At 42.7% G+C, this 20,336-nt stretch overlaps 2 protein-coding genes and 2 non-coding genes across 6 annotated transcripts; all 4 read right to left on the bottom strand.

Annotated features, from left to right (window-relative positions):
* Positions 1 to 187: 187 nt before the first annotated feature.
* Positions 188 to 5,737, bottom strand: stimate (STIM activating enhance). The gene is made up of 9 exons (XM_029826041.1): positions 4,769 to 5,737; positions 3,966 to 4,014; positions 3,792 to 3,887; positions 3,589 to 3,710; positions 3,325 to 3,437; positions 3,094 to 3,171; positions 2,739 to 2,882; positions 2,289 to 2,428; positions 188 to 1,796 (listed from the first exon to the last, which is right to left on the bottom strand). Exons 1-8 carry the CDS (start codon positions 4,983 to 4,985, stop codon positions 2,315 to 2,317), a joined length of 933 nt encoding a protein of 310 aa, XP_029681901.1. The 5' UTR covers positions 4,986 to 5,737; the 3' UTR covers positions 188 to 1,796; positions 2,289 to 2,314.
* On the bottom strand, positions 1,992 to 2,064 carry trnar-acg (transfer RNA arginine (anticodon ACG)). The gene has a single exon. It is a non-coding gene; the product is annotated as a tRNA-Arg (tRNA).
* Positions 2,635 to 2,707, bottom strand: trnar-acg (transfer RNA arginine (anticodon ACG)). The gene has a single exon. It is a non-coding gene; the product is annotated as a tRNA-Arg (tRNA).
* Positions 5,738 to 5,808: 71 nt separating the features above from the next.
* On the bottom strand, positions 5,809 to 20,301 carry sfmbt1 (Scm like with four mbt domains 1). 3 transcript variants are annotated; one of them, XM_011614076.2, is made up of 21 exons: positions 20,167 to 20,301; positions 16,584 to 16,705; positions 16,409 to 16,503; positions 15,727 to 15,970; positions 15,039 to 15,127; positions 13,469 to 13,721; positions 12,817 to 12,914; positions 12,586 to 12,687; positions 12,226 to 12,385; positions 12,035 to 12,117; positions 11,380 to 11,506; positions 10,969 to 11,082; positions 10,840 to 10,882; positions 10,673 to 10,740; positions 10,450 to 10,589; positions 9,294 to 9,403; positions 8,826 to 9,001; positions 8,516 to 8,694; positions 8,170 to 8,394; positions 7,771 to 7,899; positions 5,809 to 7,681 (listed from the first exon to the last, which is right to left on the bottom strand). In XM_011614076.2, exons 2-21 carry the CDS (start codon positions 16,606 to 16,608, stop codon positions 7,541 to 7,543), a joined length of 2,601 nt encoding a protein of 866 aa, XP_011612378.1. In that variant the 5' UTR covers positions 16,609 to 16,705; positions 20,167 to 20,301; the 3' UTR covers positions 5,809 to 7,540. The 3 variants fall into 3 exon arrangements, with proteins under 3 accessions (XP_011612378.1, XP_011612377.1, XP_029682353.1); XM_011614075.2 differs by lacking the exon at positions 20,167 to 20,301 and adding an exon at positions 19,476 to 19,617; XM_029826493.1 differs by lacking the exon at positions 20,167 to 20,301 and adding an exon at positions 19,476 to 19,562 and having other exon boundaries at positions 16,584 to 16,636.
* Between the last annotated feature and the right edge of the window lie 35 nt (positions 20,302 to 20,336).

Below are 20,336 nucleotides of genomic sequence, written 5' to 3'. Positions count from 1 at the left end.
CTTTAAAAATGTCTCAATATTATTGTATTGTTCAAATACAAGGTTAAGGTCAAGGTTAAAATATCCTGTAATTTACAATATTCTGTAAAAGCCTTAAAATATTACACTATAACCTAAAATATACAATTGTACATATATACAAATACATTGCTGAGACAAAGTGAATGAATGATTAAAACATTTAGACTTTGTTTTACATCCTTTATTGGAAAAGCATTTAAGATAATTTACCTCTATAACTCGTCTTTGTAGTCATCTTGTAGCTTCACTTTGCAAAGTACTCAAAGCCCTCTTTGTTTTAGTTGCATTGAAATTTAAAATTACAGCTGGGAGAGGCTGTATTTTTACCTCCTCCAGACATTTATTCCATTTCCTCATGCCAAAGACGTCAAGATGAAGTCATGACCTTAATCAGCGTCTTCACAGTCACAGTATACAGTTACGTTACACACCCTTTAAAGAAGACCACCGGAGATATACACATGCACCCTACACACGCATTGGTATGTACACAGACAGGCAGACAGACAGACAGGCAGACAGACAGACAGGCAGACACACACACACACACACACACACACACACACACACACACACACATATTTCCAATCGTCTGGCCCACAGCCACAACAGTTTAAAGGTCGATATCTATATCACATTCTTAACATCAGATCCTGCTGAATGCTGCTTCATGCCTGAAGATCTGGAGCTCTGGATAAACAGTCATAAAAATTAACAAAACAACACAAATACCTGCTGGTAATTTCACCCGGGAATATTACTATGCAAACATTACAAAAACAAACAAACAAACAAACAAACAAATTTTGGAATAATATAAAATTGTGCAAGATGTCTACCCATTTGTAGTCTCCCCCTATTGGAATGAGGGAGTGAAGAACACTTAGCATAGTCATCTTTTTGGCCCAAAATAACACTCAGAAAACATATATGTATATATAAAATGCCACATTTAAAGACAAAATAACACAAGTTCATCAGTTAAATGTTCAGAAACTAAAATGATATCTAGAGAAAGTTGGAGTTTGGTGAGTGATTTCCTCCTAGTACAAGCCGTTGAAAAAACTGTCTGAAGACAGCGATGGTATAGCAACTAATACATCGAGGGTGTACAGTATTAGAGTGGAAGGCTGGAAAATGTAAAGAGTCTAGAGATTCAAACAGACTCGTGAAATGTTTTTACTTAAAGACACCCCAGTCACCACCAATCTCCATGATGAAACCGATTAATTCAGCAGTCTTGTTATTATTACAGCAGCCCAAACATCCATCCACACTACCATTAAAGGACAACTGTTGATGCTGTTTTTCCAGTTAAAAGTGCAGCATTAGTGATGTTTTTGTTATTGAACTCTTCTTCCCAGGGGCTTTTTAATCCAAGCACTCACCAATGGAGAGTTGTGGTGAACTGCGATGATCTGAGACAGTTTACTGCAGAAATATCTCCCAGTGTATTAAATTAAATCCCAGTTACATGCTGTTTATGCAGCCATTTAGAGAAATAAAGGGACTTCTGTTCTAGTAGATTGGAACATCCCGATTTTGAAATGACAACATGAGTTTCTAATACAGTCTGTGCAGGTACCGAGAATGTATATGTGGACCTTGTGAGGTGAATAGCTACCAGAGGAAATTGTAGCAGGTTATCTAGGCACGCAGGTCAAACAGACATCTCCATGCAAATCTCCCTCTTTTTACTTGTCTAAAAGCCTATAAAGCCTATGAAGGTTGCCCTTATCTGACTCATCCATCTCATGGTCTGCAGAGGAATTTATCTAAAAGAAAAAAGAAAAGGTCAAATCAGCCACAGTGAAGAATGTTGAAGAAATAAAGAAAATTACAACATATTCCATGTAAATGTCCTCCTTTTCAGATTATGTAAATATTACATAACATAACTAACATAAGATAAATAGTTTTAACAATTACCAAATGCAGCACAATTATCAAAAAAAGTAAATCAAAATTAACGAGCCAGCCAGGAGTCGAACCTAGAATCTTCTGATCCGTAGTCAGACGCGTTATCCATTGCGCCACTGGCCCACATGACTCACTAACTGAGCTAAATAAAGGAAATGGGCGGTGACACACCATCCCTGGCAATGTGGGCGGAACTACCCACAATGTGTTAGTGTTCTGCAGACCACGTGTCAAATGAAAGCAGCAGCTGCACAGAGCAGGTATTAAACAGCTAGCAGGAATATCTCTCCGTGTGTGTTAAGTGAAATTCTGGAAACAAAAACTGCATTTTCAAGATGAATAGCTACCAGAGCAGGTTAGCTCGGCACATGGGTCAAACAGAGATCCCCAAACGAAGCTTTTTCTTCTTCACTGATTTTAAGCCGGTGAGCCGCCGGACATCGTCCTCGTCTGACTCGTCCATTTCGTCATCTGCTGAGAAAAGTATCTAAAGAACATAAGGGGGGAAAAAAAGGGAAAATGCAAATGTACAAGTCAGAAGAAGGTTCAAATGCACAATATAAACCATGAACATGGGATGGTATTCTTTTTCTACAACTGAGATATTTTTTCTCAAGTCTAAAAATAACATAAGAAAACTATATGTACAATTGTAAATCTAGTTAATGAATATTTCTGGATCTGCAAAACTTCCGAGCCAGCCAGGAGTCGAACCTAGAATCTTCTGATCCGTAGTCAGACGCGTTATCCATTGCGCCACTGGCCCTGTGTATGTGACGTAATTCACACTCACTTACCTCTGATTCCGAGTCATCGTGAGACAAAGCTCGCCTGTATCGGACCTTGCTGTTCCCTCGAGAATCCTCCTCTCTCTCTTCGAGCTTTGCTTTTGTTCTGTGCTTCTTCATTAGGAAATTATCCACTACCCAAAACATAAGGGCCTAATGCAAAATATAAATAAATAAATAGAATGGGAAAAAAAATCACCATGGGGGAAATAACTCCTAACCTGGCCAAATGTATTTTAATTACCATTACAAAAAATGGCCACAGGATGATAAAATATGAGTGACATGAATGGGCTTAGATTATGCTGTGTGTGTGATGGAAACACAATGTGTTGAATGAATTAAATCATGAGAGCAGACTTACGTTAACGAAGAATGGAACGATGAGCATGACGATGGCCAGCTCCAGGTCTGGATTCTGTATGGGGTTGAGGAGGGCCAGCTGCGACAGACATACACAGACTTTAGGTGGACCACACTTCGCACAGACGCGTGCATGATGAGAGGTATTCCAGGTCCAAATTTATGACGTTAATGAACAAACTGCAATCTAGTGAAATTAGTTTAGTTTATGACTTTTTTATTTTGTTCTGACCTTTTTCCACTCGGGAATAAGTAGAACCAGCATGATGACGACCTTCTCAAACATCATAATGAAGATGTATAAGACACACTGGCCCAGCCATGCTGTGCACTTGACTGGTTCTCCTACAAATATACAAATGACAGCATGAGAATTGCTTTAAGTATTCAGACATTTAGCGTAGAATGTGTTTAGATTTTACAGTTTAAGAGGGAATGCAGCTCTAAAGCACTACAGCCCTACACTGGGCACTACAGATCGCCAAATAATTCTCACCGTACTCTCCAAAACGTAGAGAGTCCCACTGTCTCCACTCCACAACAGCACTGACGGCTCTCACCCCAGCGTAAATGAACAACATACCCAGAGAGGCATCCAATAAGAAGTTAATGAGGTATCTGGGAGGGACAGAGATGTGAACGGAATTTAGAAATGAAGCCACAGATCTTGAGCATGGAGCTCTAAGAGGGTCAACTTACAGTGAGCAGGGATCCTCCTCTGTTAAGTCGGACAGGTACACATTAGCAAAGTGGATAAACAGCATCCCAATAGCCTGTTTAGAGGTGTCTAAAAACCTGCAGAGAGAGTGCAGGTGTTAAAACTCAATTACTCCTTTGATGTAATTTCAAAGAAAGTGGATCTGAGCTCCTTACCAGATCCTCCAGGGTCTTCTCTCATGTTTTGGCTCTCGGAAACGCTTCACTGTGAAGGAAATGAGCATAGAAAAAGAGGACAGCAGTATTTCATCACTACAAGTGACTCCAAGAACAGCAGAAAATAAAGTGCCTCCAGCTTTCAAAACTTTGGGGGAGAATCTGACGGTGCAACACATTTTAAAGCAGAACTAACTTCTTGTTTGGAAAAGATTTAGCATCACACTGGCTCAAAGTACAAAAGATAATTAACTTACGCTTGAAAAAACTTTAAGTTCAACAAGAACCACCGATTCCAAAGAGAGACATTGTGCTCAACCATGTAACAAATCTGGCAGGAAATATTTATGTTTCCAAAACAGTCAATGACTTTCTTGTGTTCTCATTAGGTGAAGTAATGCTGCAAGCTATGACCTCAGTTCCTGTGCTGAGCACAACTGTGACATCAGGCAAAAACAGACCCTGTGTGCAGCTGTGGGATCTGGAAGCGAGGGACTCTTCTTCCTGCTTGGGAACAAGACCGCCCTTTCTGTAGCTCACGCAAGTGACACTACAGTGCAAATTTTGGCACCCAAGTCTAATATAAAATCACCTTTACAGACATTTAAATATGCGAGAGGCTGATCTCTGTGGAAAACATTTCTGCTGTGATGGAAACCTTTTCTAAATCCCTATATAGACTTGGATCTGGAAGCATCCAACTGAGATCCATTTTCATTTGATTAACTGGGGGATGCTGTTATGTGATGTTTCCATCAAAGTCAAATATCACACGCGCATGCTCCGTCTCAGCTCATACTCACACATCAGAGTGCTGAAAGCCACAACGGCGAGGAGTCCCTGCAGAAAGATCCCAAAAGAGTCCATGAAGGCGCCATTCTCGCAACCTCGGGTATTACCCGGCGTCGGGGTGGAGGGTGCAGACGTGTTGGGAAAGGAGACAACGGGCAGCTCTGCTCCACCGGGTCCTGCTACGTCCTTGAGTTGGGAGGGCATGTCGGCACCGCTCCCAGCACCCATAGGACAGAAAAACTGGACAAAAAACGAAGTCGAAGCAGTGGCTCCTCAAATGTACTGTGTACCCCAGTTCCTTCCTGCAGCTGGTCAGCTAATCGATATATTAAACTGAACAGTCTTCAGTAAAAGATGGTGGCATTTTCTTCGATCAAGGCATAGACTCATTATCCTCCAAACATTATTACAACTGCAGCAGTCAATGTCACTGGATAAAGCAGTCCCAACGCAATACCGGGGCCGTAACGTTTTACATATTTACACATCGAACTTCGACATTAGAACAGTCTGATGCACATCAGGACAACTCTAATGTCTCGACCTGCAAGCTACGCGCTACTAGCAAGGTGCACAGTGGTCAAACATGCCTTTCAGTACATCAAACGAATAAACATTACCCTGCTACTTGCGCAAACGTACCTTAAAATGCAAGACAAGTAGTAAAGTGACAAAGTTGCTTACAGTCGAGACAGTACCGTAAAAATTAAACAAGAGGGTGTGTTGGCTGACGTGCTATCCTTAGCTAGCTAGCCTTCATCTTAACCATTTACATCAAATAAGCTAAAGCCCGAGACATTGAAATCACATTTTCTCCTTACTGGCATCGAGATCTGCATATAAACCATCTTAATGTTGATTTTCACACATTTTTTAAAAAGTAGTTCAACTGTGCACGACAAAACCCGACACTTTGCAGGTCATTGCTCGTATTTGTCCAGCTGCTTCCGTGCCCAGCAGTTCCCATTCTTGTTGACAGACGTTCTGTCATGTGACCTGCGTAACCGCACATTGCAACCTGGGAAATGTATGCTACAGGCAGGGAGTCGTATAAAATCCATTACAATGTTTTAATCACAATTCTCTCATTAAAATGAGATACAAACATGAAAAAGCTGTTCCATTGAAATGTGAATAAAAATCGAGTGACTTAAAAGAAATACCACAGGATTTATACTCACAAATGAAAACCACAATACAGCAAGTTACATGTAATCAATAAAAAGAATATGAAGGATTGAGAAAATAAGCTTTAATACTGCCAAAGCAACGTTAGTTGTTAAAATAAGCAGTACCTATTCAGTGACATGGATTGGCTCAAATAATCAAATGTCACTTGAGTATTTGCCTATTATGTGCAAATATACAACAAATTTAGGGCATTTATGAAGAAAGTTATTTGCTTGAGATTATTTTTCCACCCTGTTGCACTATAAGATATTATATACACTATTACCAAACATGCTCTATATTCACATTTTGCATACCACTATACACCTTTCATTGTGCTTACAGAATCTTCTGATAGAAACTGCACAAATCTTTAATTGATGAACAGCTGATTAAATTTCCACCTTGAGTTGCTGAGTACATTATTACGGTGTCACTACAATAGGTTAGGCATCTAACGAGTAGATCAAATGCACTGTAATGCATGTACTAAAATTATGGATTACAAAAGTATCAGTTTTGCTCCCCTCCCTATTTTTAATTTTATTACTGTCCCTGAAGTAAGGTCATATTTAAGCAGCATGTATAATTTAACATCATTTATTTCAAGAAACTGACGAACAAAATTTATTTCCACCCCCTCAATATTAGGTTGGTAAACATTCTTTAGAAAATTATAAATTTTAAGCAGGACTACTTCAGCATGAAAAATTAGTCATATTGCTTATTGGAGGTTATGATGTGGATTAAAATTAGGGAACCTTTTTCCAAAATATTTTAATTCTGACCTCAACTTTAGGATTCTGAGATTCACCCTGCTGCAAATTATGCATCTTTTCAAGGTTGCTCATCTGCATTAAAAAAAAAGATTTCCATGACCTTGTTTCAGCCTGAAAATAAAACCCCAATCATTACATGAGGACTTTACATTTTGTGTACTTAGGGAAGGTGCCAAAGGATCTTTCTGAAAAGTCTTTTGGTAAGCTTAGCTCAGACATATTGTAGCACGGGCCCACTCATCACCACCAATGTTGAACATTTTTATAGTAAAATGAGACTTGTGTGTGATCACCAGGTAGGATTATTGCAGATTAAAAAAAAAAAAAAAACTCAAAATGAGTCACTGGTGCTTCTTGCGTGGGCAGGCAATCTAAATTCATGAATGCACACAATTAATACATGGAGTTGCAGCACTCTCATTCAATCACACGAATTGAAAGGAGAAGAATCCAAGGCACTCTAAAAACACAAATAAGGCCTTTTTTAGAGCGAAGATAAACCTCAGCCTGCTTTAATTTGAAAGCACATCCTGGACAATAGCTTTTTTGGACAAAACATGCCGGCATAAATGGCATTTGCGCGCACAGTATAATTGGTATTAAGGTGCCTTGAATTCTTCTTTTAGTCTTCCGAAGTGCTTCCCTTAAATGCACCTGAATGGTTTTGGACCCTGTGTATCCTCCTACCCCAAGCTTATGAAATATCCGTGTTCCATTTGACATATGCAGGATTCTATAGAATATCCAGTGTAAGAAAAGCCAAGTGGGCAATTACAGCGTCTTTCACAGGATTTATAACAGATTCGATGTTTTCACGTCCATGTTCATTTCCAGTTATGTGGCAAACTGCTGGTAGAATGCCAGCTTGACCCTCTCAATGTGGTGGCACAGCTTGATGGCTGGTCCCAGCTTCAGATTCATGCACTCTTGTACCGTTGGGAGGTTCAGCAGCAGCAGTGCTTGTCCATCGATCTCCTGAACAAAACAAAAACAAAGCTTGTGAGATGCGACATCAGAGAGCATCAATATGACGCAGCTCCAGGTGAAGCTTTACTGTTGCTTACTTGATCCAGGAAAATCCGTGCAAGAGGTGCACAGTCAGTGGTCCTGATGAAGCGCACCACGTCCGTAACGGTCCACTCCAGCGGGCTGGTGTCCAAACACAACTTCTGAGGAGGCTCAGTCTTTGAGGTCTTTAAACATACATAAGAGGTGAGTCGCACAGAGAACTCTAAACAGGTGGAAAAGCTCACAGCTCTTTATCACTCAAGCAGCTCATTTCCCCAAATATGACATAGACATTATAGTATGTAGTATATATAATAGTACAATAGTATATAATAGCATATATTGGCAGTAGTACTACAAGGTGATTTAGGATGAATTCCCCTTGGCTCTGATCATCAAGTTCTTAGTATTAATTGTCACACAGAGATGTTAAAAGTCATTGTGACCTTTGTTACCTTTGGTGATGGGGGTCGATTCTCATCATCAGAAAATGAGGGCGAGCGGGGTTTCCGATGTCGACGTGTGGGCCTGGGCGTCGCTGGAGGGGAGGGAGAGGGCGTGGTGGGCTGGGACTTCCCAAACGATTGCTCCGAGTCATCCTGTAGATCATCCTGCAGCTCTGAACCAGAGTCTTCGCTTAAGGAGTCATCTTCATCCAGATCTTCTTCCTCCCCGCTGCCCTGCCAGTCAGAAGTGACGACAAAACAACTTTACATGACTTGCATTTCTTTAGTTTGTTAAAAACTAAATTAAAGTGAAAAACGTTGGTCTTTTTTTTTTCTAAATTCAAGGATTGAGCACCTGTGGAGATCCAACAGGCGTGTTGTCCACTGAGGCCGAGGAGCGCCTCTTCTTGTGCACAAAGAGCTGCTTCCTCCTCTTCCTCCTTCGCCCCCTCCTCTTCACTCCCCCCTCGAGATTGGTGTGGCCCCCTGGTGGACGGCCAACACGCTTGCTCTTCTTTTTTCCATAGTAATACGCTAGTGACAAGGTAAAACACTCATTGTGTAAAGCTGTTTTGTCTGCCAACTCACACCAACATAACGTTACGTGGTTAATGAACTGGCAGCAGTGGGAAGCAAACGACTGGAGCAATCAGTGATCCACTTACTGTATTTGGTCTTTGTAAGAACGGAACAGTTCTCAGAGCAGCGGTCCAGAACCATGCGCGGTCCAAAGAGGTTTGGGCAGCACTCTAGCTTGATGCAGGTTTTTCTGCAGAAATCGGCTACACGGTCTGCAGTGCGGACTATTTCCACTGTGGCTCGGTAACTCTTTCCCTTGTACCTGACATTTAAAAGTCAATAAGAAACAAGTAATACATCTTTTAAATTTTGTTGTTTAAAGTTTAAAAAAAAACAAAGGGTATATTTTTTTAAAATAAATAATTGCTTCCATGGTTAAAGGCCTGGGTGTTGAGTTCTGGCAAGCAGATATTTATTTGCACTTATTCAGCCCAGCACAGATTTAATCCATTTCTTAAAATAGATCGGCGCTCAACACTTCTATTCGTGCTGGTTTTTAAGAGAGCTGAAGCAGAATTCTGAGCTGAGGATTTAAGGGTGCTTCTTGCACTCACTTGGCTTTGAGTGTCTCTCCGTGGCCTTGCCAGCGGCTCTCCTGATCCAGCTGCAGCTCTCTTAGCACTCGGCTGGGCTTGTAAGCCGAGTTTATCAGCAGAGTCAGGACCTGCAAACAAGACAAGCGGGGAATCAGAAATTTCACATGGTTTTACAAAGCAGGGAATCATGAATTTCACATGGTTTTACAAAAAACAAACTGAATGCCATCAAAATCTGTCTTTCTTGATATATAAACATGTTAAAACTGAAAAAAAGTTTGAGTTTAGGTGACCTTTCTTCAGTTTCTTTCCAGAATAGTCTAAATTCTCTCTCACACATACACACACAAACTCAAAACAATGGTGTGCATCCTTAAACCACTCAGCACTTGAAGTGCATTTGGATGCTTCGAAATCTGTGATTGTGGATCTTCGGGACCGCTGCTGTTAGATACGTGTTTGATGGCTTTCCCGTCTATTCCACCATGTTGGTTTTTTTAAATCTTTTTTTTTATTTATTTATTTTATTTATAGTTCACAACTTAACATAAATCCAACAAAACAGAAAGCAGAACAGAAAAGAAATCTCTTATCCAGGAAAAAGCTATCTATACGAGAATAGCTCTTATGGACTGGGGAGAAAAAGGAGTATGCTCTAGAAGTGGGATTACGAAATTGCTAAACATCCACTGTACCATAAGATTATGAAACAGCTGGATCTTGTGTTTGTCTAAACGCTACGGTTTAGACAAAGAGGTCTTTTTGGAGAAGCTACGATCTAAGGAAGGTGAAAGTATGCAACTGATATCACCACCAAGGATAAGATGATGCGATATCATATTTGGTAATCGAGAGAAGCCAAAGAATGCTGGATTGTCCCAATTTAGTCCAAAAATATTGGCCAGGATAACCGGAAGTGAGAAAGCTGCCCTGTAACGATAATGAGGCAACCTGCAGACTCAGAATCAACATTCATCATTGTAAATGGTATGCTTTTATCAATTAGGATGGCTGATCCATGAGCGGAAATTGAAGTGATAAACTTGTCCCGACCATCCTCTCTTTATTAAACACGTCTGTTGCATGCAGGTGGGTCTCTTGAAGAAATGCAAGATCACCATGATTTTGCAATTAGTGTGTGTGCCTTCACAGGTAGAGGCCTCCTTCTACTCACCTCTTTCAGCACTAGAACACAGTTTCCAGGGCCAATGAACTGAGGCAGTTCTGCAATGCGTCCTTTGTTCAGGTAAGGCCCCGAGAAGCAGCGGTGGTTGAAGTAGATTTTAGGGCAGCAGTATTTGCCGTTACCTGGTCCTGCGCAGCCACATGCAAACATCAGTCAGCAGATAGGACGTATCGCACCTGGGATCCTTTCAGACCTGAAACAGGCCACTCACCTGTCTCTGACTGGCTGGCCATCTGCTGCTTGACCGCATCAGGTGACGATGATTTGGGTGGAGCTCGGCTGCCGAGTGACAAAAATTGGGTGTTAAAGAGTTCTTTTTTTTTTTTTGCTTCTGAAGTTTAGTCCAATCAGAGGCCGCACCCATCCTCTCATACTCACTGTTTCTCGGGCTGCACCACAGCAATCTTCCTCTCCTTTTCAACTGAAAAACAAAGACATTTGTGTGTCAGTGGCCATCATCCAGAGATCATTAGGGTCCACTTTGATTGGACAACTTGGGCTGTGTACCAGAGGGTTTGATGGGGTAGATGAGTGGGTAGCCATTGGTCTCACACCAGCTGACTGGAAAAATGTCGAGGGAGTCCACATGAACTATCAACTCTGGCATTGGCTGTTTCAGGCCTTCAAAAACACATTTTGCAGAACATCAATGCTATACATTTGATGCTACTTTAGATACAGTGTGATATTAAATTCTATTTAGCAAAAACGAAGAAATGAAAAGGTTTTTCTCTGTGTCTGTGAGACGCTATAATCTCCAGAGGAATCATGCCAAGTTTAAACTAATGAACAGGTAGAAGGAATTCCAGATGAGATCCAGGCAGGTTAATGCTTCACATTTTAATGTTTATGAGCTCTGGCGCATTTCACAGACATGACACGAGGGTGTAAACGCCTTCTTTGAGAGTAACGTCTCACCTTCCAGGCTGAGCCAAACATATTGCCCTTTGACGCTGGTGACAGTTGCCACATGGATATTCTCCGGTGACAGTGGATTGACAGCCTCCAGTTTCATGGCCTGTTTGAAGCTGTGGTCATACTGGTCCTGGCAGGAGAACAGAGAACACTGAGTAAAGGTCTGTTTCTGTAGAGATACATTACTAGTATATGTGTGAGGATACAAAGAAAAAATATTTTTCAAGGCTCAAACATGTAGAAAATATGATTCTCTATTTAGTCTAAACTTGTCATATTGAAAATTGAAACTAATTTTCTTGCATTTCTTCTCTTTTGTAGCCCTTCTTCCATTGTGTGGAATAAATACTGTAACACCATACAGGGCGAACTCCAGCCAGCAGCCCTGCTTTTAAAAGCGGATGAAGCGTGTTTTGTTACACCCCAGACAGCCACTGCTAATTACCTGATTAAGGGGTACCATTGTAATGATCTTCCTGCTGCTGGAGGCATATTTTATGCATTAAACTAGCAAAATTAGCATGTTGCACCCAACAACAGCTCAGGTCATGAGACAAAGGGGGAACTGACTCTTGCTGTCTGAAGGAATCCTAAAAAAGTTACAGGACGACAGCAGCCATTGACATGAGAGTGGCAGTGAGAAGCAGAGCTGACTTACAGTCGGGAAGCAATTTTGAGGAGCTGCCTCAGCTTCACATTGTTTCAAGTAGTCTGCCCAGTCAAAGTCTGGACCCTGGTATCCTTTAAATGATTTTTGAAAAAGAACATAAGGGACAGGCAGGAAAAACTGATGAAACCACTCACAGTTTCTATACTTGGATTTATTTGTTTCTAAAGAACATAGCAGACCTGGTGGGGGGCTGAGGGGGACCCCATTTTTGAGGCTCCACTGTGCAGGGAAGATTCCTGGACTGTCTCTGTGACACAGGAAGGATCTCTTGGTAGCCTCTGAGTCCTCAATGCCGCAAAGGTCATCCATCGTCACGAGGAAAAAATGTTCATTGTGCACCTAGGGTGAAGAGGAGAGTTGGGTGCACATTCTAGACTCGTGTTCTTGTAGGTGTGGATAAATAGAACTTGCAATATCAATTCAGCCAGGACTGAGTGTGAATGTACAGACATAAGAACATAAAAGCATGGCAATAACACGAGGAAGCTGAACAGGAACACAGAAGCTCAGGGGAGTCCTTCTGATAGGAAACGTGTTACCTTGGTGACAGTTGCAGGTCTGATGGAAATAGGAGCAGCAGGATCAACAGCCTCCAGTTTCATTCCTTCCTTAAAACAATGAGCAGCGACAGACTGGGGATCCTGGGGGAAACGCATCAGCCACAAAGAGAAAACGTTCAGCACCAAAAGAAAATCCCTCAAACGACGCTCATTGCGTCACAATTTAATCTCAACCGAGAGATGTGAAATTTAAAACCACTCCAGCGGCACCTTGTTGTACTCTGCAGTCAGAGCTTCGTCTTGCGGAAGGTCACAGATCCTCTGTCTCACCTCCTCCCACTCTTCCTCCGTCCTCAGGGCCGACAGGTCTGAAGCAACAAACGTGCAATGATCCAAACCCAATTCATAATAAATGGCAGAAACCCATATAACCCAATTTTTATGTACGAGTTATTACATTTAAAGGGACGATGTCAGTCGGTGCTGCTCAATACTTATTGTGTTCTTCGACAGAATTATTCCAACAAAAGCAATAATAACGATTGGCTGTGTTACTTCAGCTGTGTCTCAGATGAAGCCTTTGCTGCATTATACATCTTGCATATTAATAAACGTTATTCACTTGAAGGGAATTATTCATCTGCGGCACTGAAAACAGCAATCTAACTCATTCTGCATTAAAATCAATTTCAGGGTCTGGTGGGATGTCTTGTGTCGTGAATATTTCATTTCTGTGGTTTCCAATGCCCTTTCCCCCCCCAAACAGAACATGTTAATGTGTCTTTTAAAGTGATTTAATGCAGTGTAATGTGAGACACGTAAACATTCCCCAACTTTTCCTCAAACCGCAATTTAGACAGTGTTTTCTCTTCCTTCTTTTGTTTCTAAATATAAAAAGCTGGCCCGTGTCAAAGTCACTGACCTGACGGGGGCCTGAGGGTGTAGCCATGCTCTTTGGCCCAGCCTGGTGGGTGAAGGCGTGGGTGGAGGTAAAAGAGCCAGAGGGTTGCGGGTGTGTCTGGGAGGCCCTCCGTGCCAACCAGACGCAGCTTCAGCCTTCCTCCGACGTTCTCCTCCACCTCGGCGGCCCAGGCCGCCCCCAGGTCAACATTGTCCTGGAGCTCCACGTAACAACCTGCACACAGTAGCTCCACTGGGTCTCTTCCACGCTGGGGCTGTGGGGGATGGTAAGGGGAGAGGTGGTTAAAGCTGATAGCGCACGTTCTTACACAAACACAAATGAATACACACCTAGACAGAGAGCGGAATTTGAATCGAGAGTAGGTGCAACATTTCTGCTGAATTAAAGTGCAGGCAATGCCAAAGATCAGTTGACAAGTATTCCGGTCTGTAACAACCCAGCCTTGGTGTCCTTAAACAAAGTTCAGCCTGTTGCTGTACGTACATTCCATGAAACACTGACAACAGATATGATATCTTAAAATGTTTGAAGGTAATGATGTGAACTTAATTTCAACAGCACAGGGTCGTTTCATTTCAACCTGAGCTACCAGCGCTGCTCATACCTGAAGTTAAAGTAAGGCTGCGCTGAAATAGCCGCCGTTACCAGGGGCCGTGCGCGCGGTTGTCTGTTGACACATGCAAGTTCCCGATTTACATCCGAGTGAACAATGGAACTGTTAAGGTGCTGCTCACACGTCTGCGCTGATAGTTGGAGGAGACTACTGTTTGACTGTTAATTAACACCACAGCGCTCTCGAGATGCGTCCAGCTGCTGGGCAATATGTGAAGAGACGGACAGTTTACATACGAATATTGACTCATTAACTCTCCGCGTTCACGTTCAATGAGCGTGCTAAAAATATTCTCGGAAAAATAAAGCCTGACGGGTTCCTGAAGCAACCGAAACGTTTCCCTGCAGACTGCAGCTCCTCTCGGCCTCACGTGCTGCCAGTTGAACCAGTTGGTGTAAAATACAAGCGAGGTAATGAATCATCAGGATGACATCCAACTGTCTTAACCCACACACTCCCAGTTGGGTTTGACACATCTAAACACGATGCAAAGACCTGCTGGCATCAAACTAAGGCGTAAATGTTTGAGTTGAAGGCCAGACCAGAGACTCTTTAATTATATACAGCAATAAACAGATAAAAAAAGATTAGAATGTGATGTTCTGTGTCAACATTAGCTGATTAGCTGTCAGAACTGATGAAGCCTTCTGGATAGAAGGCGAAACGTCTTCAAGAGAAGAAACCCAGTCCAGTTGACAGAGAAAACTACCTTGGATTAGCTGATTGTTTTCATTTCTGATCATTTGCAGGTAGAATATTTCTACTTGCTGTAATATAACTGAATTAACTAGTTTAATAGAACTGAAGTCTGGTCAACTAAACAAGCTTTGGTCACTTTATTGTACACATTTGTAGCAAATATATAAGCTGAATCAGCGCTGGCACAAGCAGCCAGGGGCCACACCCAAGATGTGAGGAGAATCTATCAAAGGCAGCTGCTCTGTTCTCATTCCTTACCAATTCCAGCAGGTTGGCAGGCACGCTGCACTCCTCGGCCAAGGCCCTTTCCAGCAGAGCCTCCCAGTCCTGGTGTTTCTCACGCACACCTGAGGTGAATCAAAATGGGTTTTCCTTTAGTACAAGTAATAACCGCGGCACCTTGGCCCGGTCTTTCACACTGAATTATTGTCATCTGCTGGAAATAAAAAATAAAAAACCTGAAAATGAAATAATAACATTTAGCTTTTCATGTTTTACGAAGCCAAATCCAAGAGGAGCTCACCGCTTTCATTAAATTGCGCAATATTTATCAGAATCAGAATCCCAACTTGCTGTGCCAGAAAACGTTCCGACGCGACGAGAACATAAACAAAATGATCTTTTGTGGGACACTAGAATTTAAATCTGCTGTTGCTTTGTTAGGTGCACCATAAATAGGCTGTTTGCTCTCTCTGCTGAAAGGCCTGTTTATCCACAAGTTGTTTGAGCCTGAAATTTAATGAGGGGAAAAACAGAATCGCACAGAGACCTAAAAACCTTCCTGCACATTTGCATCAGAAATCAAAGTAATTACTGCGCTAACAGCACCATGTAATTAATTTAATTTAATTATTCAATTCCTATTGCATATATGCCCTCTGCAAACAATCAAATTAAAAAAAAACAACCATAAACTCTGACTTATTAGAAGGCAGCCACGCCTCACCCTCTGGCGCTCTCATGGTCTTGCCATGCTGGCGGCTCCAGCCCAGCGGGTGGAGGTCTGCCGTCATGATGTCGCACCAGAAGTCGGCGCGCCGGTCGTCCTGGTAGCCCTCATACCGCAGCAGCAACAGCTGGCCACATGTGGTGATGATGTTAGCCACCCAGTAAGGGCCGTTGGGCTCTGATCGCACGCACACCTCCAGCTTCATACCTGGCGTCAGCCCCGTCTGCAGGCTCTGGTCCACCTAAAACACGTGCAGACATCAGCCAAATACAGGCAACCTGGAAATACACCCATCAAATGCAGTTTTTTTAATCACATAAGTAGCTGCTGTGGTTAAAACTACCTGCTGCTTAGCCCCGCTGTACAATACCGACTAAACCTGCCGAGCACACGCCGCATCACAGCAGTTTCCAACAATGTAATTATAACAACCAGCTGTGCAAAAACCTAATCAGATTCCAAGGTTCTATGCAATGGAAAAGCAGCCCCAGTAACATGTGATGAAGGTCTAGAATACTTGAGGCTTTCGCAGGCTGACTCATTTCGTACCTGTGAGTCAGACTCTCTGATTTAGGCTGAATTCAGTCAACACTTACTTCCAACTTAATAACAACTTAACAGAAATGGCACAGAGTCATTTATTGCGAATGGCAGCCGAGCTTTTGCTGCTGGCACCCACGTGTTTGAACGCGTGATGAGGCACCGACAGGGCTCCGGTCTCCTCCAGGTAGTCATCCCAGCTGAAGTCAGATCCATCCTGAGCAGAGTCTCCATCTGCCACAAACACATTGCTGCTTTTTTAATCGTTTTTCTCCCACATGTCACATTATTCACTTCGCATTAAGCAGACCTACCGATCTCCACCGACTCCTGACTCATGCTGGTGCCCCCTCAAGGCCAATGAGTTCTGAGGAGAAACACAGGAGGAATAGCTTCTCGCAGGAACCGATGCAGGTTCAAAGTGTCTCCCTCGAAACTGTAACAATTAAAGCCACGCCAAAATGACAAAAATGGCAAGAGCAAATGGAAAACATTTAAAATACATAAGCTGAAAACCTTAAAATGATATCTTCTCATCATATTGGTTATGTTTTATAAATGATTGTGATCATTATGGCTTTAATAACAAATGTGTAAGAGGATTACAAACACTGACAATCACAGGAAATAAAGGAAATTGTTGTAATGCAGATATTATGACCAGCAGAAGACAGTGCATACATCACAAAGTACATTTTTAAATGAGCATTTTCAAGAGAAGCACGTAGACAATCGTGACACGAATGAAGAGGGGAAGGAAAACAACCCATTTGAAGTCAAGCCACAGCTGACTGAGTTCAACGCTCAGCTTCCAGGAGAAATTCAGATCAATTCACATTGGCTTGTAACATTTCCCCCCCCCCCAAACTTTAATTAAATCGCTGCATTCCATCTGCTTCTCTCTGCTCCTTGGCCAACAAAAAATAAATAAATAAACAAATAAACCAAGAACTCGCTCCAGTGCTTCATATTCGTGAAACTCTCACGAATGCAAACTTATTAAACTTCGAAGGACGAGCCGTCAACCTCCAACCCAACCATCAGGCGTAAGCTAATGCAGCGGGAGAGAGGGATAAAGGAGCGTGACGTCAGTGGGGAGAGCGGACCAAGGGATGCAGAATGTAGCTGCTCTGTCACAGCAGCTCCTTTCTCCCGGCCTGTCAGTCTCGTCTTTGTCACGTCTGACGTCTCTATTAAAACAGGGGCCGTCACCAAAAACAAACCAACCTCCCCCCCCCCGCGCTCTGTACTGCCACCACGACCCCCCGTGCTCCGCCGGGATCAGCGCCACCTTTCACCCACGACCCTGCCCCAGACTCCCTCCGTCTTTTCACCCCCTCCCATTGACGCGTACACACAAACCAGAGGGTCTGATTGTCTCCGGGGCCACACTCCGATTATAGGAGCCAAGGAGAAAAAAGAGCAGTGGAAACAAGTGAAAGTTAGGAAGCTTTGTCCTGGCTCATGTTTTCCATCTGATTTGGATCCGTTGGAAAAAGATGGAAATAGACCCCATGATTATTACATTTCAATTAAGGTTATTTAAAGTAAAGGTGAAGATACACATTTATATTTATTAGATTTTAACCTGTTTGCCTATGGAGGGGTGATAATTTACCAGCAGATCTCAAATTTGAACCCAGACACATCTAAAATTAGGTCGGCGGCTTGGGTACGACTTATTCTTTTGGGCTGGCTGATTTGTTACTTTTTATAAATGGAATATGCTCCCCGCTGGATAAGCTGTAATTTCCTAAAACACTCAACTTTATAGACTAACGGCACTTCTCCTTGTATGAACAGACAGGAAGAAATGCAACTTCCCCTGTTTCACATGCAGAATTATCTGTGCAGTTCCAAAAAAACTCTCACCTCAGGATCAGAGAAGGTCAGCGAGGTCTGTGTTACCCTCCCTTTCACCAGCACCAAAGTAAATATATTCAGTGATTCCATGGCATTGTCATGATGATGATAATAGCAGAACAATATCTAATTTTAGAATCCATCAGGTGCATATATTGTTAACTTTAGCATAATCAACAGTCAACATATGTGCATTTATACACATATAGCACTCTCCAGTTCATATATTCATTATTTTAATTACGTCAAAACTCTACTCCCTGAACACCAAGACATTTCCAGTCAACCTGTTTACATGCAAATGTTGCGGAAATCTCTTTAAAATGGTCCTGTAATCCAGATTTACAATCCATTGAGAAACAAGACCTACATTCTTATGCAGCCCAGTGAAGATGTTCGTCCTATTAATAGGTCGCCTGACAGCAGACGACTTTATTACACCTGAGGTTGCTAACAAAGGAAAACAAAACGCAAAAAAAGATCTATCAGCTCCCAAATTTCCTCACAGTGAGGTGATGCTGAGAGGGAAACCCTGTGTGCACGAACACACACTGAATGTGTGCACCCACTGGGTTGCAGCAGTGTTGCTTGATCGCAAAACTGGCAACCTATCCCCAAGTTGCACAATGGGGAAGTTGAGCAGCAGACAGAAAGAGGGGGAAAAAACACACCATTTGATAAGTTAGCGTGGAATAGGACACAAAGTGACAGCATCATCGTGCTCCTCAGATGGCCAAAGCAGGCGAAAAGCGTTTCACCGCCGCCGAGTTTATCCAGCTTTAACTGCGAGCTACCCTCAAACACAAAGGTCGCGCAACCTTCATTATGTAAGAATTCGGCACTGTTGAGAAAAGCAGTTCTTCAGTGACAAACCGATGGAAATTCACACGTAATCCTTTAACTGAAACTAGCCCGAGGTTGTACTGGTTGTGCGGACTGCCCGCCGCATTCAGAAACAGAGATGGGCCATTAACGCAACGGCCGTGCAGGAGAGACGGTCTAACTTTCACTCCGAGGAGAACCTGACAAATGTAGGGTCGCAAATTTAATAAAGCACCCATCTGCTCAGTGGCCGCGCGTCGTCGGTGCGTAAAGACCGCGGGGGACCGGTCGGACACATGGTGAATTTGCCCGTGTCCGAGTCAAGTTACTGAACGTCAGAGCTTGAGCAGCAGGAGCAGGCTGACGAGCAATAAGGGCGCTTACACTCGAACGAAGCCGACACATCTTTTTGAGAGACGGGAAAAAAGGCGAACGCGTCGTCACAGCGCAAAACACCGCAAAGGAATTGTAACAAACAACACAGGGTATGTGAATATTTAGTCACAAATATCGTCCCTTACCGTTAAATAGTTTTTCCAAGTCGGTTTTTAGATGCCGTTCCTCTCCGCCTGCTCCCTCGCAGTAAGGTTAAGCTAACGTCAGCCGCGACCGGAAGTACATCCGCGCCCTTTCACAGTAAAGCGTTTAGAGGAAGCGGGAGACGAAACCGCCCACTAAGCGACGGTTGAACGTTCTACGCAACTGCATAAACTTCCGGTGAGACCTCGGTAGTTTCCCGCTAAATTGACGCAACTCTCGTTCACGACCTCGTTCCAATATGGCACAAATGGCCACTGCGCATGTTCTGCCGCCTATATGCCTCTGAGCCCGGCTACATCACGTTGACTTCCATCTTCACACAATAAAATATCATACAACCACAGCGGAGGCCAAAAATATACAATGCACCGAAATAAAGAACAACAAAAGAAAAGAAAAAAAACTGAAAGATTTGCGTTTGCTGTGGTCGTTACAAGGACGCGGGGATTAACCCGAACAGGCGTTAACGGGTTTTATCCCCAGCGGAATTAACACTTAGTTATTGGTTGAGCTGGAATTAATTGAACATATAATCGACCTACTTTTGAAAAAATCGACTGCATTTTTTGAGGAGGGCACAAAAATAAAATAACACGCCTACCTGGTTACTGTTAGCCTACATTAACAAAAGCCCCCAGTTGCTTAATTTCCTTTGAATACATTAATACTTACAAAAATGCGCGATGAAATGGTGAGTAGACAATTACTTTTCAAAAGCAAACCACAACTAGCAGAAAACACCAGCATGTTTGTCACTGCTGGTGCCGCACTTCTGCTGATCTCAAGTCGTTTTGGGTTTTTTTTTTTTTTTTTTTTTTTTTTGGAGGGGGGGGGGGGGGTAT

Source organism: Takifugu rubripes, chromosome 19, assembly GCF_901000725.2.
Source record: "Takifugu rubripes chromosome 19, fTakRub1.2, whole genome shotgun sequence".
Taxonomy (NCBI): domain Eukaryota; kingdom Metazoa; phylum Chordata; class Actinopteri; order Tetraodontiformes; family Tetraodontidae; genus Takifugu; species Takifugu rubripes.
This window is presented reverse-complemented; position numbering and strand designations above follow the sequence as displayed.